The sequence below is a fragment of the Sebastes umbrosus genome, chromosome 3, assembly GCF_015220745.1.
Source record: "Sebastes umbrosus isolate fSebUmb1 chromosome 3, fSebUmb1.pri, whole genome shotgun sequence".
In the NCBI taxonomy this organism is placed as follows: Eukaryota; Metazoa; Chordata; class Actinopteri; order Perciformes; family Sebastidae; genus Sebastes; species Sebastes umbrosus.
This window is the reverse complement of record NC_051271.1, coordinates 34,644,382-34,662,872: the sequence shown is the minus strand read 5'-3', so window position 1 is coordinate 34,662,872 and position 18,491 is coordinate 34,644,382. Positions and strand designations below refer to the sequence as shown.

Here is an 18,491-nt window from a genome sequence, read left to right as displayed (position 1 = left end):
CCAGAGATGTCTTTTTATACCAAGCATTCATCTTCCTTTTCAAAACCTGCTGCCTGCATTACCCACAATGCAAATCAACTACAAACTGTTGGGTGGAAGAGTTGGTGTTGAGCCAAGGCCACACCAGGAACGTCAGCAGCGCATGGCGGCTGCGTTACCTGTTTTTTATTTTGGCGTCCGTGTTAACAGGTTAGAGCAGCCACACTGCCCGCGTGAGACGTGCGTCTCAACATTTTGGAAAAAAAAGTAAAGACTCAACACTTCCTGCTTTCATTTAAAAATAAAAGCCCTCAAGCATTCTTTTCTGTGGACAAAATTCCTTAATTTGTTAACACTAGGCTTTTATTCTGAAATATGTGCAGGACAGTGTTGTAGAACATGCAGTGACTTGGAGAGCTCCATGAATGAATAACATATGGGGTTTTAATTGTGGATTATTACTATTATTTACAAATTACCACACGTTTCTTAACCTTTTTCTGTCTAAAATAAATATGTGACATTTATAATGAAATAAAATGGCCATTATGAAAGGCAAACTATGTGGAAAGATAAGACTGTATTATGTAATAAAGCCACAGAATGTGAGCAGAAAGTTTCTAGATGCAAAGTACCTTTATTTGAATGGCATATTTCTTACAAAAGGAAATTGACAATGCTTTAAAGAATACATTGATTCAATTACAACTGAATTGATGGCATGAAATAAAGCAAAATTCTTAAAACTGAAAGACAACCTTCACATTAAGTTAGAATCGATTACACTGTTAGTACCATTATTGCTATGTAGGTTAGCCCAGATTAAAATAATGAGGAGTACGGCTGTGAACGGCTTGGTTCAGTAATCACCTCTTCTCTGCCGGTTGTGTCCCACCGTCTGCAGTTAATCAATACAGTTAATTCTAATGATGGAACACTAATATAATGTACATTGTGAGCTGTGTCTCTTCAGGATGAGGACAATTCAGGTTTTGCCGTTCCAGTATCATGTCTTGCCTGCTGCCCCCTGATGGCCTGAAGAGACACAGCACAAAAAGTTATTTTACACTTGCAGGGTTAAGAGGAAAAAGTGGATTCAGTCTGCTCTGAACAGTGTTCATGTTGAAGCACATCTGATGCAACCTGGCGAGGTCCAGATGTACAGTTCTGTAATGAGTTAAGGGGTTCTGCATCAGCCTGAAACAATACGATTACTATACATACATATTTTAAGATGATAGAAGGTTTAACCATGCGACTAGCAGGCCAGAGACAGTCGCTTTAGGAGTATACAGTGATCAATGGTGTCAAAAGCTGCACTGAGATCCAGCAACAGAGGCATTGAGGCAGAAGATCAGTCACCACTTCAGTAAGACTACAGTTTTAGGGGAACGGCAGGCCCTGACAGCGGACTGAAAAGGTTAAAAAAGATTGACTGTCCACTTGACAAATTCTCCTCAAAAATGATTATTTTCAAGCACTTTATGGTGAACATCACTGCCTCACTTGTATACGGAAAACTTCCCAAGTTCATAAGCATCAATTGGAGCCCAAGATGACCCTTCTATCTTGAAAATTCCACTTGATGTGGCTCTCTTGCAAGGTGGAAATGTTGAGCGATCAATGGAGAGACCTGGCCGAAGCTCACCACAAATTTTCTTGACTTGACCTTAATCTTGCCTCATCAACTCTTGACTCGAGGACCAAAGCCATAGAGGCGACAGGTGAACTCTTCAGCACCACTGATCACAAGCTCATCGAGCTCCCAAGAGTTCCCCGCTGCAGCAAAGATCTCTTTGACCGTCTTAATTTGGTAGAAAGAGGAGCAGCTGAATCACTCACCAAAATGCAGTTAGTCGACAGACCGATGTATGAGCTCTAAGGAGGTCAAAGGTCTGTTCCATGGAATAATCAATCAGTCACCATCATTACCTTGGCTACTAAGACCTCGGGCTTGTTATTGTCTCACCTGAGCAGACCACCTCAACAGCAGAGGAGGAAAACCACAGCTTTACAGTTCCACAGTCCATCAGTGCAGACTCAGATCCATCACAGTCAGAAAAAAATCGATACACAGGTCTCTTGGTGAGAAGATCGATCTCATTGGTTGAAACAGCAGAGCCACAGCCCAGCTGTCTACACACCACAGCAGCATGCTTCAGGTCCCAGACTGTGGATTCTGCACTGAGCGGCTTCGCCTCGTCCTCACCCACGAACAGTCGGCCGGCACAAGGTTCGCTGTCGTCATCTCTGAGCACTCCATCGTCCAACCAGACATCTATAGACTCTAACCAGGGATAAGCAGGAAAAGACCAGGTACATTTATACAAAGTAGGAAGTCATATCTAACAATTAGATATGGTTATATGCTGTATTTTATAATCTATGTTATATACAGTATCTATATGTTCTAGGCAAAAATTCCATAACCCTACCTTGGACAATGAGAGAGAGGCTCTGGCTCTCAGAAGAGAAGTTATGATTGAAAACAAAGTTGTGATAAACGCAGCTGTAGTTCCCTCGGTGGGCCTCTTCTGCAGCAGTAAACGTGAAGCGGGCAGAGTGACTGACGGCTGGTTGGGTGCGGCTGTGGGTTTGGTTGAAGCCAGTGAAGAGGAGGCTGAAGTGACCCCCGGGGTACTGTGGCTCCACGGAGCAGCTGACTGTGAAGCTGTGGCCCTTAAAGAGCAGCCCGTCCTGCAGATGCTCGTCAGAGGACACTCTCTTCGCAAATGACACAGATATTTTCGGCCGAAGCAGGATGTCTGCAGGCGAAGACGAAAACTGGAGTTGTGACATAAGGCTGATGCAAATGTGACTTTATGAATGTAGGAATGCACAAGCTTCTATCTCTGCCCAAGAAATCTCAGCTTCATCCGGATTTCATACAGAATATTTTTTTATTTGAATCCACTTGTGATTAAGATGTAGTGTCTGTATTCATGTCCCTTTATTTGCCCACAAAGTTGCTTTTTTAAATCCCCTTTTTAAAGTTTAATGTAGCTTATTTGCTAAACAGGGATTCTGGCGGAAGTATAAAATGTTATCATAGCACCTTTTGATCTGGTTGGATCGGTTGTCTGTCACTTTGGGATGATAACGGTAAACACAATTAGAAATTGGAATGGAATGGAAATTTGAAAAAATGTGCAGTACGGGTCACCTTTTAACTAAATTCTTTTTGCTGCAGATATAGAAGTACATAGTAGTAGTGTATAGCAGGTGAATCTAAACCGTCTGTCTAGTTTTTGAGGTGTGTCCCGCCCCGTCGGCTCTAGTCTGCCCGTGTCGGAGGGTTTTTGGCCGATTCAGCATGTTGAGGTGAGAGAAAACACTCTGATTGGCTGTTCAGCTTAAATGAATCAGTACACAAGAAGAGAAACGGAAGTGAGGAAAGCAAGACAAAGAGTAAAGTAAAGAGGACACACACAAAAGGCTCTTCTCATTGTTCATCTGCATCTCATCTGTTCATTCCAACACGGATATTTTCACAGCGACACGAACATCTGGAATGAAGCTAAGTGGTGAGTGAGAGTGGTGTGAAAACGGACGGTGGACGTCGCTTTGTTTCATGTACGTATCATTACAACGGCTTGTATATCCGCCGTCCTCGGTCTTCAGGTTTGCCTTTTTGAATGATGAAAACAGACTACACTGTAAAAAAAACATTTTCTTTACAGTTTTTTTCAAGAAATTTTTGTCTGTATTTCAAAATGACAGAAAAAAATGTAAAAATTACATGTTTCATATGTGATTTATATGTAAATGGTCTTAGATTTACAGTATTTTTTGTAATTACAATCATAATTATCTGTATTTAAGCTTTTCTTGATCATTTTTAAAGATAATTATTCCGTTTTTTTTAGGTTTATGACTCTATTTTAACAATTAATTTATGTTAGAAGAAAAGGATTTCATGGAATTCTAAAAATATCTCTTTTAAAAATACAGATTTTCTTTGCAAAACTTCTGAGTGTTAATATAAATTTGGGCTTTTGCAACGTAAAATTACATGTCTCATCAGAATCAGAATCAGAATGGTGTTTATTGCCAGGTGTAAGAGGTATACACTAGGAATTTTCTTTGGTTTTGTTGGTGCAAGTCAACAGTATAATAACAAAAGAATAGATAAAACGTTAGAATAAAATAAGAATAAAAATGCACAATTTACAAAATAAGCTATAAACAAAAATAAACATGATATAAACAGATAGTGCAAATATTGAGACATTTGTGATTTATATGTAAATGGTCTTAGATTTACGGTGTATGACTATTCTAACAATAAATATATGTTAAAAGTAAAATATTTCTTGTAAAATTACAGTAATAAAGGCTAATTATATAAAGATAATTACTGTTTTTCTTTTTACAGTTTATTTATGTTAATTAACGGACAGTATTTTTCCATTTTTTAACAGACATTTTCCGTTATTTTACACTTCTTTTTTTTATACAGTGTACCGCTGCCTGCCTGCTGGTAGGGAGGGTTATTTCCTGTCATGCAGGCGCAGAACACACGTGCTAACTGGCTGTCTGCTGTAGTAGTAGACGCAACAGTCGGCCTTCATCGCCACCGGGTTGGTGTTTCTGGGCCTTAAGACCCCCTCCCAAAAAAGCCCAGTCTGCTTTGATTGGCTTGTGAGAAATGATGTGATATGAACCTAGTGTAGCTGTCAATGTGAACAGCTAGATAGCCGTAAATCAGCCTTCTCACAATAAAAGCATTACAGTATGATTTCATCAGGTTGTCATAGAGCTCAAATCATCATCAGCTAAATGTCAAAATAACGCCGCTGCTATTCTCACCCGAGCAGATCACATCAACAGTGGAGGAGGAAAACCATTCCCTCACCGCCCCACAGTCCATCAGTGCAAGTTCAGAGCCGTCACAGTCGGAATAAAAGCGCCATGCTGCAGGCAGAGGTTCGATCACGTTGTCTACTTTACTGGTTGAAACAGCGGAGCCGCAGTGGAGCTGTCTGCACACCACAGCTGCATCCCTGAGACTCCAGGTGTGCCGGTAGCTCACTGCTCTCCACTCGCTCAGAAACTCCACCTCCAGTCTACCAGCACAGCGGCTGTCTCCATTCACCAGCCTCACATCGTCCTGCTCTGCAATGACATCATCAGTCACAAGCTACCGTATGTACAATCCATCAACACCCATGACAAAGTCCAGAATACAGAAGGAAATGAGTGCTGTTGATCAGATATGATAAATAGATTAATTAATAAAAAAAGACTTGACCTCAAATGACCTTACATAGTTTGGTCCCAGTGCTGACATAACATAACATATCATATAGTTAAATATTATCTTGATAACTAAGTTTATACATTAAAATAATTGCATCTAGAGAATGTTGTTGTTACCAACATTGAGTAGAGCAGCTACAGACAGGATGTTAAAAGATAGAACTTGGAAATAAACTGGATACTTTGTCTGCTGCATTGATAAACTCCGGTTTACCTTTCACAGTGAGAACAACAGTCCTTGGCTGAGAGGGAACTTGTGAACTGAAATCATAGTTGTAATAGCACTGATAGGTCCCTCCGTGGGCGTCCTGCGCAGCAGGAAAGGTGAAGATGGCCTCCCCATGAACAGGTGCCTGGGTCTGCACAGTGGGGTGTCCACTGTTAACACCAGATCTCAGGCTGATGAATACATTGTAAGGTGACGACCAGTCGCAAAAGATGGCAAAGCGATGGCCCTTGAAAATCTGTACGTCAGCCTCAGAAACTGGGCCGTGCAGGGTATACACGCTCATGAAAGGTTCACGTGGACTTTCTGCAAAGAAAAACAAATTAAGGGACTACTCAGATTCTTTGCAAATTAGCCAATATGCATGAATATTGGATCCATATGTAGGAGGGAGTATGTCCAAAGCCTTTAAGGATAAACTTGCAAATCAGAATTTTCTGAAGTTATAAATTGATACGATTTCTGACTGTTCTCAGTCACTGAGTGTTGCGAGGGTATTTTAATACACAGCGTCAAATAATACACGTCTAACATTATCCAAACATTGTTTTATTCCTGTAACATTAAATTGATATCTAAATTGAAAACATATCCTTTAGTAATAAGAATAGTTCAACTAAAATAACCTTAATTCTTACCTATACAGGTCAGGTAGGTACAGTAACATGAACTTAGTTCCTCTTCTGTGACGTTGAGCGGAGCAGAGGGACAGTCCACGAGATGCTTCTCTTTGCCTTCACAGTTAAAGACTGGATTCCAGATGTGTTGTGTATCAGGGTGCCTCCCGTGGTATTCATCAGGAAAGCCACAGTCCAGATCTCTACAGGCAACTAGTGCATCCTTGGAGCTGAAGAAAGATTCACATACTGGAGCCCACGACTGAGCAGACCTCACTTCCATCTTCCCAGAGCATCTGCTGGGTCCTTTAACAAGTCTCACAGCCTCTGGAGACACAGACAGAGAGAAACAGAGAGAGAGACAGAGAGACAGAGACAGAGAGAGATAGAGAGAGAGAGACAGAGAGAGAGAGAGAGAGAGAGAGAGAGAGAGAGAGACAGAGACACAGAGAGAGAGAGAGACAGAGAGAGAGAGACAGACAGACAGAGACAGAGACAGAGAGAGAAAAAGAGAGAGAAAGAGACAGAGAGAGACAGAGAGGGAGAGATACAGAGACAGGGAGAGAGAGAGAGAGAGACAGAGAGAGACAGAGACAGAGAGAAAGAAAGAGAGAGAAAAAGACAGAGAGACAGAGAGAGAGAGAGAGAGAGAGAGAAAGACAGAGAGAGACAGAGAGAGAGAGACACAGAGACAGGGAGAGAGAGAGAGAGAGAGCGAGAGAGAGAGAGAGAGAGAGAGAGACAGAGAGACAGAGACAGAGAGAAAGAAAGAGAGAGAAACAGACAGAGAGAGACAGAGAGAGAGAGAGAGACAGAGAAAGACAGAGAGAGACAGAGAGAGAGACAGACAAACAATAAGGCCTTTGACGGTATTTGGCATGAAGGGCTATTTTATCGATTATTAGAGTGGCATAGGGGGTAAAACCTATGATTTCATTAAAACAATGTATTTGAATAACAAATATGCAATTAAAATTGGAAACAAAAGAACAGATTACTTCACACAGTACCATGGGGTTAAACTAGGCTGCAATACGAGCCCAACCCTATACAGCATATATAAACTGGAAAAACAAAGTTTGGAAACTTGTGTTTGGTGGATTATTTCTCTGTTGTTTCAATGCTAATGGTCATTGTATTTTACATCGTTGGAAAGCCTGTTTATTTACCTTCGCAATGATGTCCCACTTGTAAGGATCATGCATTTGTAGGATGAGCAGCACAGCTGATTATGTGGGTAGCGCCCAAGAAAAATTTGCCAAAATGGTCCGTCAATGGTAAACAGTGTGTTCTCCTGTTGGAATTGACTCTTGTTTTGAGTTGTTTGGTGGACTGAATGATTGAACTCTCTATCAGTAACAAGGAACAAACAAGACATATTGGCAATTTTACACTTTATTCATTTAATACACCGTCAGGAGCCTCAGTAGCGGTGGAAGATCCATACGCAGCCATAACAGCCTGGCCCCTCCTCCTCATGCTGGTCACCAACCTGGTCACACGTTGCTGTGGGATGGCGTTCCATTCCTCAACCAGGATTGGTTGCAGGTCAGCCAGCGTGGTTGTGTTGGTCACTCTAACACGTACAGCACACCCAAACTGATCCTACAAGTGTTGAATTGGGTTGAGGTGTGGACTCTTTCCATTCTCTCTACTCCCACATTGTGGAGGTAGTCTGTGATAACCCTGGCTCTGTGGGGGCGAGCGTTGTCATCTTGGAGGATGAAGTTAGGTGCCAGATTGTGGAGATATGGGATCGCCACTGGCTGCAGAATCTCATCCCGATATCTCACTGCATTGAGATGGCCTTCAATGATGACAAGCCTTGTTTTGCCAGTGAGGGAGATGCCGACCACTAAAAGCTCTTACTCCATCGGTGCAACAATCAGCATAGCGTTCTCCACGTCGTCTCCATACTTTGACCCTGCCATTCAACTTTGGCAGACAGAACCTGGACTCATCACTGAACATGACATTCCCCCACATGTTCAGGTTCCATTGTCTGTGTTGTCGACACCAGTGCAAACGGGCCTGACAGTGAAGGGCAGTCATTGCAGGCTTCCTGGTAGCCTTATGAGAATACACTGTTTACCATTGGCAGAGCATTTTGGCAAATTTTACTTGGGCGCTACCCACATAATCAGCTGTGCTGCTCATCCCACAAATGCATGATCCTTACAAGTTGGACATCATTGTGAAGGTAAATAAACAGGCTTTCCAACGATGTAAAATTCAATGACAATTAGCATTGTAACAACAGAGAAATAATCCACCAAACACAAGTTTCCAAACTTTGTTTTTCCAGTATATATAAATCCACAGCCCCTGGTGTGACTCTGCAGGACACAAGTTCAGCCAAACATGGACACTAACTGTAAACATGGAAAAGACCAAAATATTGACCTTCCAGAAACGATCCAACTCTCTGAAAAACAAAGTCACATTAGGAAATGTAGAAATTGAATATACAAAACTTTATACATATTGAGGCTTGAACATCAGCCCCACTGGACATTTTGGCTGTGAATGAGCTGAAGGAGAAGGCAAGATGGGCTTTTTACACCATCAAAAGAAAAATACCCATTGACTTTCCAATTAGGACCTAAAAGTTCTAAATACTAAATAGGCTCAACTAGAATGGCACTCGGAGAGCGCAGACCTCCGCCAAGGTGCCTGACTAAAGGCTGCGCCAGTTCATCAAATGGAAAATATTCTAAATGTCTTTGGCATCATTTAATACACATTTACCCCAAATTATGCCAGATATATTTCAAAACTTTGGGACTTTGACGGGACTTTTAAGTACTTTCCTGCGTGGGATTTAACATGTTCTACCATGGGGTCAATCAATAGGAACGTGTTTTGCAGTGTGTTTCAGGAGTTTAAAACTACAAGCAAGCATTTCATGGCAAGTGACGAGCCTTCGTCCCTCGACCTATAGGTCACAACATCTGCACTTTCTGGATTTGAGGACATGTCAAATTCTCTCGACTCAGCAATTTTATAAAAACAAACATTCCTTTTGGGTATCACCTCCAAAACTGCAGGGAACCGTAGGCTATACAGTACATCCTGCTCAGGTAAATACTTACATTCAGTCTCTAATACTACAGCATACTGTATGTAGGTTAATCCATGCTTTAGGAAATTTACATGTAATGATTTTTAATCAAGTTACTAGGTCAGTATTTGAGTAGTGTCATATTTTCCTTCCTATGGACAGAATAAAAGTCCAACTTCCTCACCAGTCAAAGGTACTCACCAGTTGCCTGGCTCTGATGTTTCTCTCCTGGCTTTCGGCTGGAGACTTCTGTCGTCAGCAGAACAAAATACCAAAATACTACTAATAACCATTTGAAAATGAAACTATGCTGAATTGAGAGCATTTTTAATTTTGCTCTGATTTCATCTATATTCAGCTTTGGTAGCTTGCTCTGTGAATACAGCAGGGCTGTACTCTGAACTCTTTTATGCACTAGTTTGTTTGCATAGCTGTTCCTACAGCCTCTCTTGTTGCCTCACCAACATGACCAATGGTCATAAAGACCTTTCCCCCTGAATGTAAATCTTGTTCTCAGCTCGTCACAGCTATCCTAAAGGTTAACTGTCGCTGAGAAAGTGGCTAATTTTAATTATGTGGTAGTATATAGTATAATAGTATAAACCTACAGTATATCAGTATTTAATGTTAACCTAACCTTTTTTTTTTGTTTGATCATTTGTTGTATAACAGAAAATGATTAATGATTGATCACACTGGATTACAGTTCTTATACAACAACCTTACCAGTATACCTTATATAAACAGATGACATGACAAATCGCAGTTTGACAGAGAAAGGTTAAGAAACATGTGGTAATTTGTAAATAATAGTAATAATCCACAATTAAAACCCCGTACGTTATTCATTCATGGAGCTCTGCACGTCACTGCATGTTCTACAACACTGTCCTGCATATATTTCAGAATAAAAGCCTTGTGTTAACAAATGAAGGAATTCTGTCCGCAGAAAAATGCTTCAGGGCTTTTATTTTGAAATTAAAGCAGGAAGTGTTGATTTAAAAATAAGTCTTTACTTTTTTTTCATCTCCGTAACATTTTCTACAGATACAGACATAGAAAATGTAGTAATGTTGCTGATATGATGTCAATATACAGTCAATAGATCACCTTCACTGTCTGTTGCTGCTGTGAACCGCGCGGGGCTTGCGTCAAAAATAGGCAAGACCTCGAATCTCTAGAAGAGACGCAGCTGAGACACAGCAGGCCGCACGTCTCACACGGGCTGTTTGGCTGCTCTAACCTGTTAACACGGACGCCAAAATAAAAAACAACAGATAACGCAGCCGCCACGCGCTGCTCACGTTCCCGGTGTGGCCGAGGCTTAACGCCCTGTGTCTGTATCTGCAGCCCTAAACCCTCACGGACTTTGTGGGAATGCGCCTCAAAGTCTGTGAGTCTGACGCCCATGCCACACAGGGAACGTCAGCAGTGCATGGCGGTTGCCTCGCTGAACCGCTGCGTATGCCGTGCGTGGGTTGTCCACACCAGCAGCGTTTCTGCTGCTGCCAGCCCTTTCTTTCTACATAAAGTTTGCCTTTCATAATGGCCATTTCATTTCATTATAAATGTCATTTATATTTATTTTAGACAGAGAAAGGTTAAGAAACGTGTGTTCATTTTTAAATAATAATAATAATCCATAATTAAAACCCTGTACTATATTCATTCAGCGAGCCATGCAAGTCAATGCATGTTCTACAACACTGTCCTGTAAATTTTCAGAATAAAAGCGCTGTGTTAACAAATGAAGGAATCCGTCTTGATGAGCTGCTTGAGGGCTATTATTTTTAAATGAAAGCAGGATTAAAATTAATCTACAGATATAGACATTGAAACTGTAGTAATGTTGCCGATATGATGCCAATATACAGTCAAACAATCAACTTCACTGTTGCTGCTGTGAACCGCGCTGGTAACATGGACGCTGAAATAAAAAACAACACGTTCCTTGTGTGACCCGGGCTTAAGCCTGATTTTTTTTCACAGATTATCTGTCTGATGTACTACTGTCAGGATATAGTGACAGATATATTAAAAAATAACTTTTTATCATATTTGCTCAAAGTTACCGACTGCAGCTTTAAATAAGTGAAATGACTGTAGACCCTGTGGCAGTTTGTAGTTTCAGTATGAGGCATTATAAGCAGGAGACTGACTATTTACTCCAACCACTAGATGGAGGCTATTTTACAAAGTGTCAGTCCATGTGCAGTCTAATAATCTGTCATGCAGAGTCGTGGCGTCAAACAGCCAAACAGCACAGAGGAGAGGAGAGAGCAAGTCTGTGAGACTATATCGATGATATAGAGTGAGACGAGAGAGTGGAGCAGTTTGATTCAGTCACCAATCAGTGATCAGTGAATCAGTGATTATGGGAATGCTGAGGACATCAGTGGCCTTTCTTCTTCACATGGCTGCCTCTCTGGCGGTAAGAAACTCCAGCTCATTTCCAGTATATCATACTAAATGCTTTACTATACTATTCTAATCATTCCACGTTCCATGCAGATAGTTTTGGTTTTATGTGCACAGATTTTGAGATATCTGTCTTCACTGCAACACACAAGGGGTAATTGGAATTTCTTTTGTCCCTGTTCCACTGGATCACCCACAGACATCACTATGGCCAGCTTTTATAGTGACTATGTCTTTATAAATTAGTTGTTCCATTGCAAAACTGCTCATGGTGAGGTGTGTGGATTATTCAGAGTAACAAGAAAGACGTGTTTCAGGAAAGACGTGCTGCTTTTTCAACATTAAAACAATAGCTGAAGACAAACCAGACAGAGTAGGACTATATATCTCTTTCATGTATGTTTGTTTCAGTGAGATTCGGTAGGCTACCTGTGATGCTGGTTTTGGATTCAGGGTGATCATTCATGTCTGCTCTTGATAGTTAGGCTGCTTGTATTGAGTGTCACCTGACCCCAGATTATTACAGATGAAAACATATTTAGCAGCTCTACTCTGGTACAACTTTGTGCTTGGTCCCTTATTAAATTAAATATTAAAAATGTGCCTCTGCAACAGTGCAAGAATAATACATCTCATGAGGGCAACCATGACCTAAATAAACCTTAAAAAACCGCAGCCTTGTTTTTAGCCTGACCTCCATGCCTTTTTTTTACCTGTTTGGTTTGTGATTGTTTGAAAACTGCAGGGATTATAGATTTTTTTTAAATTCTCATCTCCTTGTTCATCACTTTTAAAGTGTCAAGAAGCCCAATTTATTTTTCCTGACCAGCTCAAGGAGATTTCAGAGGGTTGATTATTGCATAACACTATGGAAACTGCAAAGCCACATTTTGTCAAACATGAAGCATTTATTCTTTGCAAAACATCTGCAGTTTTTATCCAGAGGCAAGTATAGTCAAGTTGTTGACTGGTTCCGACTGTAACCCTGGATTTCGTTTCTCTGTCCAGGCCCCTGTGCCGTGTGAGGAGACGGTGGTCCGTCTGGAGGCAGAGATCCAGGGCCTGATGAAGGTGATCGACGACCAGCATCGCTACGTCCAGGAGCTCCACAGCAGCCAGGTCCAGCAGCTGGCTCACATACCCAACACACACCTGGACCCTGAGAACCTCCATAGAGGTAGGGAGAGGATGATTTGTTAACTGTATCTGCTGTCTCTTCAAAACTTCCTACATTGTGTCAGTCTACCTGTTGGCTGTCCTACCTGCCTAACTATACCTGGGCCTATACCACATGTCCTGCCAGAGTCTTTAGCACAAGTGTTAAAGGGACTGTTTGTAACTTTTTACACGTATAAATCTACCAGGTCGGGATCCCATGCGCGCTCTCGCATATGCGCACTCGCGTGTGACCGGACACTCTGCTCCTCTGCCTGCTTGCATTCATTCACACACCGCGCACGTTCTCGCTGTCTTGCTCCACCTCTAGACGTGCATGCGCGCTCACTACACACTGCAGAAAAGTTAGTTTAGCTCTGAGAATATCTAGTGAATGTACGGTGGACGTTTGTGCAGAAATAACTGCTGCAGCTCCTCCAGACCAACAGAGGTTTTCCGTGTCTTGTGAAGTGACGGGGCTCCGCAGCGAGAAACGTTATCGTCTCCGACCGGGTGCCGGTGTCTCCCTGCGGGCACAGTTGGAAGACAATAACGTTTCTATTCCTGGTTCAGCCCCGGCACCGACCCGCTTTTCCTGCGGGAAAAGTTAACACTAGGATCAGCATCGGTTCATTGAGAGACCTTCGTCTGGTCAGCTAACATTACTGCCAAGCAGGTGAAATATAGAGTGATATTGTGGTTTTAGCTGACGTGTGTCGCCTCACTGTTTTGAGCGATGCTCGTTCTTGTCTATGTAGAGCGAGCAAGCGCGAGCCCGACGCTGACTTTCGTTGACTTAACGGCCACAGGTGTCGCTGTTAACAAGCATTTCTGAAAGTTACAAATAGTCCCTTTAAAGCTATGCTAAAGAGTGTTTTTTTTATTATTATTAACAGTAAATTAAATGAGCATTTGTATTGTAAAAGGGATTACTTGTGGTGGCAAACCCACAGAGAATAATCACCACTATAGCTACCTGCCCAGCACCAGACAGACAGACAGACAGGCAGACAGACAGGCAGAGATTGGAACTAGCTGGTGAACATAGTGGAGAACTTTGTCTGTTTTTCTCACGAGTTGGTGAAGACTCAAACAGAGCTCAAAGGAGAGTGAATATTGAACTTACATTCATCTGGTGACCTGAAACATGACTCCAAATGAATGTTAACCTTGCTGGATGTGTGTAAAATAGGCAACTAGTTAGCTCAAACAATGTTGTAAGGCAATCATGCTAGATCTTGGCGTGGAGCTCTTCTGCCTCCAAGTGTAAAAATGTTTTTATTGATAAATGAATGCCCTGCTTTAAAGCCCTGCTAACCCACGTTTATCCAGCAGTCGATCAGCAGTTAGTGAACTCTTGTCATGACCGTGTAGCTGCTTCACAGCAAAACAAATCTCTCAAATATGTAAAGCAAATAAGTCTGTACATTTCTGTTTGCTTCTATTGCATCCACTCCAGTTCTTTATCTTCCCGGTTTGAATATTTGACCTTGTGTATCTCTGCGACTGACAGACTGCTCCGAGGTGTTTGCAGACGGTAATGTGGCCAGCGGGCTGTATGTGATTCGTCCAGGCGGCTCTCCCACCGCACTGAGTGTCTACTGTGACATGAACAACGGAGGAGGATGGACCGTCTTCCAGAGGAGGAGAGACGGCAAAGAGAGCTTTGATAGGTGTGAGGGTGTGAGGGTTTCATCATTACACACATGCAAATAAGAATTCACATTCTGCATGTGTCAATAAATGTGACATTACAAGTGAATGTATAATCTGTGTGTGTGTGCAGAGCGTGGCTGGAGTACAAGCATGGATTTGGAGACCTCTACTCGCCTGATGGTGAATTCTGGCTGGGCAATGAACCTCTACACGACCTCACCTCACAAGGTGTGTGTGTACGTGTGTCTGTGTGTTTGCATGGTTTGTTAGACGTTATAGAAGCGTTGCCCGTGTAACTCAGTGTTTTCTAGGAAACCACGACCTGCGGATCGACATGGAGGACTTTGAGGGTAATCAGCGCTACGCAGAGTATAAGAAGTTCAAAGTGGATGATGAAAAGGTAAAACAGAGACACCGCAAAAATGAATTTATAAATATAAGAAAAGGAAAAAAGTCACTTAGTCTCATGGGTGAGGCTTGTCTTAAAGAGTTATTGCAACACAAAATGGATTCCTTCGACAGGATTCAAGATTTTTAAACCAAGTTTACATTTACAAAAAGTGGAGTTATCTCATTTTATGATTTAAATTCTCCAGACTAGATTAAATCAATAAATCTTCTGTAAAAAATAGTCTGTCTGTAATCGACTATAAGCAGCTTGTAACCCTCTCTGTCTCGTCCTTAACGTCGCTCTCTTTTCGTTTCCCAGAACAGTCGGGGTCTTATTTAGACTACGTATGGAAACAACAGCGAGGCCGTCTGGCTCCAGGCCTGCCAGCTGTTCTCCATCTCTTCCAGTTCATTCTTTCATCCCTTTTTCTATCTCTTCCCTTCATACTTCTACCCCCTTACTGCCCCTTCATTTTCCTCTTCTCCTTATCTCTATCCATCCCCTTTTTTCCTCCATGTATCCCCATTGCCCCCTTTCTCTTCCCTCCATCTCTCCCATCCTCTTGTTGCTGCTCTATTAAGAACAAAACCTCATCATAGATGTGAATATAAAATATGCATTTACACATTTCTTGCGGTCCTTACTTCTGATTGGATGTTTTCTATTTCTAAATTATTTGTTCCTCATTGATACAAGAATCAGATAATAGTTTAAAATGTAAAAATATAACCAAAGCACCTTTGCAACATAAGCGATTTATTTAAAACTCTTTGCTTTTACTCCCCCCTGTTCATTCAAAGGACCAGTACCAGTTACATTTGGGAGAGTACACTGGGAATGCAGGGGACGCCCTGGCTGATGTTTACGGCCCCCCCTCTGCTGGGCAGAGATGGACTGGTCCAGGCTTGGGGTCAACAAGCGGGGTCAAGTTCAGCACCTGTGACAAGCTGAATGACAGCGATGCGGGAAGCAACGGCAGGTGTATCAGACACAGCAGGTCAGGCTGGTGGTTCAGCAGGTAACAGACAGATACTTTAATCTCACTGTGGCCAGATCAACGTGTGCAGATTAATAGAGGAAAAACAAGGGTGTATATATACAGAGTTACTACTGGCCAAGCGTCTCGTCTCTTTTATCTTCTCCGTCGTCATCACAGGTGCGATTCAGGCAACTTGAACGGTCACTACTACAAAGGGCCGTATCAAGCGATGGCCGATGACAGGGTGGTGTGGTACACGTGGCACGGTTGGTCGTACTCCATCAAATCCGTCGTCATGATGGTACGAGCCGCCGACCTCGAGCATCCGCCACCGGTCATCGCGCCGTTACCGGGACAACTCGACCCCGCCCAAAGAGGCAGGTGACGTCACCGGCGGTCCTCACGGCCGATAGGCTGAAAGCAACATGTGTCTCCTCACTAGAGCTGGAAACAGATCTGACTTCATTCACATCCTTTACAGGGAACAAATCAGTGTCCTCTCACTCCAGCCTGTCCTGTACTCTGTTGTTTGACTGTTGTTTTAACACTGAAAATAAAACAATGTTGCTTTAATATAATGTCATATTGTATTTATTCTGTGTCCAAAATAAAACAGAACATGGTGAACTGAGACAGTTTGGGTACATCTGAGGTTTTTCAGGAACAATACCAGACAGACAGACAAAGTGATTCAGTGAAACAGAGGGCCAGTTATCGGTCAGCTTACGGAGAGTCTGGGAGTTTTCTCTGTGGAAATGATCAGCTCTGCCTTGTTTCTGTTTGGGCACAAGGTGATTTTAGAGTCATTGTTAATGAGAGGAGGAAACCGTAAAAGGGGGAGCGGGTGAACACTGTCCTGGCCAACACACTTTGGCTCTGAGATGGTGTGTTTGTGTCTCTGAACTGGCCCTGCTCAGACTTAACATCCAAAGGTGTGATTACATTCCACGGAGTAGATTAAGGTAGAGGTTGTGAGGAGCACACAGAGGAACATATATCCATTGGATCAAAGGTTCATGTAAATGTATGAATATTTGTTCCTGTTTGCCCACAAAAGGACATCACGTTCATCCATTTCATCCAGAGGTCCAAAGCGGATAAATGATTGAGCTTCGCTCTTTGGGGAAAAATCATCCTCTTTGAAAAGAAGGGAAAAGGAAAAAGAATCCATGCTAATCCACCGAGAAGTACCCGTCACTTTATCCAAACCCAAACAACTTTGAGTCTGTTTCCACAAACCTACATGCGCCGCGAATCCAAGGTTTTTTCTCATCCACCTCTTTAAGAAGGATAAAAGAACAGGATGAGCGGAACTTAAACTGTACAACATATCAGAAAAAAACAGGTAAGGATAGTCATAACGAGGGTGAGGCGCCATGTACAGACCCTGAGGTGTGCCTGTTATTTACGTTTTCTTCGGAAAAAGAAGAAAGATTTGCTGGAGAACCAGGCATTTGGTAGAGAGCGAGGTCAGTCCCGCTCTCAGACTTAAGTGCATCGGTGCCACCGCAATGTCTTTTGGCTTTCAAAATAAGCGTCTTTTATGCAGTTTATTCCGTAAATGTACAAGTTTATCATTAATATCCAGGGACACTGCTGTGTGTGCAAGGCTTGTGAAGATTCTGAGGAGAAGCAGGAGGTCAGAGGAGAGGAAGGGGGTCGACGTTTGTTATCTAGGGTTATCTGGGTGATAAGGGCGCAGCTGTGGGGAAGGAGGCAGAGTTCCGCGGTGAGCCGAAGGGCGAGGTGGGCGAGAGGCGGCGGGGACTCGCCAGCAGGTCACCGTTGTGCAGCTTCCACAGCAGCTCCTCGTTCTCCATGGACAGGCGTTTGTTGACCTTGGACTCTTTCTGCAGCGTCTGCTGGAGTTTGGCCTGTTCACTGGACAGCTGCCTGCAGGGGGAGACAGGGAGACACACTGTGGTTGATATCTGGAAGAAGTGCTTCACACTGGTCAACAGTGCACTGTCAAAAGGTCAACTGAACTCACAAACAAGAGCTAACAGAGGTCAACCGCCCATGTGTGATCTAACAAAATACCCCCTGTATTAACAAATGTCCATGTGTTCACTGAAAAGCTGAAAATATTGATATTTTTAAACGTAAACTAAAAACCCATCTATTTAGTCTGGCTTTTCTATAGTGATTTATAATCTTATAATTTTATGTTTTTTAGTGTTTATACTTTTTTAATTTATCATCATCATTATAGTGTTTATTTTACTGTATTTTATTTAATCAACATTTTATTGCTGATCATTATTATCTCTTTTATTTTATTAAAATTTCATTATTTTAATGCAATTTGCTTATTTTGAGGAGTTTCATAATTTTTATTTATTTATTTTTATTTCCTTGTATTTTATTATCTTAAATACCCATCTTTTATTGCTTTCTTATTCAATACACTTTTATATTGGTTGTTTTGGTGTGCATTAGTCTCTAAATCCATTTTTAACACTTCATTTTTGTCAATCGTCTGTCCAGCACTTTGAATTATTTGAAAGGTGTATATAAATAAAGTGTGATTGATGGTTTGAATGATTCACTGGTCAGATGATACACTCATCACAGAATAATATAGATGCTGCATTCAGATTATTTATTCATTTCAGATTAATGTTAGTGTTAAACTATTTAACTTCAGTGCCTCACAATAAATACACTTCCTTTATGTGGCTGATGTTGGGATGAGCAATCGTCCCACCCAGAACACGATGTTCAATCTTACCGATTATGAGTTAATGTGA

At 42.0% G+C, this 18,491-nt stretch overlaps 3 protein-coding genes across 8 annotated transcripts in view; 1 reads left to right on the top strand and 2 right to left on the bottom strand.

Annotated features, from left to right (window-relative positions):
• Positions 1–544: 544 nt before the first annotated feature.
• Positions 545–9,545, bottom strand: LOC119484796 (scavenger receptor cysteine-rich type 1 protein M130-like). The gene is made up of 7 exons (XM_037763878.1): positions 9,344–9,545; positions 6,103–6,408; positions 5,453–5,770; positions 4,789–5,094; positions 2,415–2,744; positions 1,949–2,266; positions 545–1,014 (listed from the first exon to the last, which is right to left on the bottom strand). Exons 1-7 carry the CDS (start codon positions 9,465–9,467, stop codon positions 986–988), a joined length of 1,731 nt encoding a protein of 576 aa, XP_037619806.1. The 5' UTR covers positions 9,468–9,545; the 3' UTR covers positions 545–985.
• A 1,880-nt stretch (positions 9,546–11,425) lies between these two features.
• On the top strand, positions 11,426–16,319 carry LOC119484797 (fibrinogen-like protein 1). Of its 2 annotated transcripts, none has more exons than XM_037763879.1 (7): positions 11,426–11,573; positions 12,569–12,737; positions 14,229–14,388; positions 14,502–14,599; positions 14,683–14,771; positions 15,563–15,780; positions 15,919–16,319. In XM_037763879.1, the coding sequence occupies exons 1-7, from the start codon at positions 11,517–11,519 to the stop codon at positions 16,124–16,126; spliced, it is 999 nt and encodes a 332-aa protein (XP_037619807.1). In that variant the 5' UTR covers positions 11,426–11,516; the 3' UTR covers positions 16,127–16,319. The 2 variants fall into 2 exon arrangements, with proteins under 2 accessions (XP_037619807.1, XP_037619808.1); XM_037763880.1 differs by lacking the exon at positions 11,426–11,573 and adding an exon at positions 12,290–12,408.
• Positions 16,317–18,491, bottom strand: part of LOC119484795 (microtubule-associated tumor suppressor 1 homolog) — a 72,272-nt gene continuing 70,097 nt past the window's right edge. For all 5 annotated transcript variants that reach the window (XM_037763874.1, XM_037763873.1, XM_037763872.1 and 2 more), the window contains exon 18: positions 16,317–17,634. In XM_037763874.1, the coding sequence (XP_037619802.1) occupies positions 17,421–17,634 (214 nt within the window). In that variant the 3' untranslated portion in view covers positions 16,317–17,420. The remainder of the gene's footprint in view (positions 17,635–18,491) is intronic.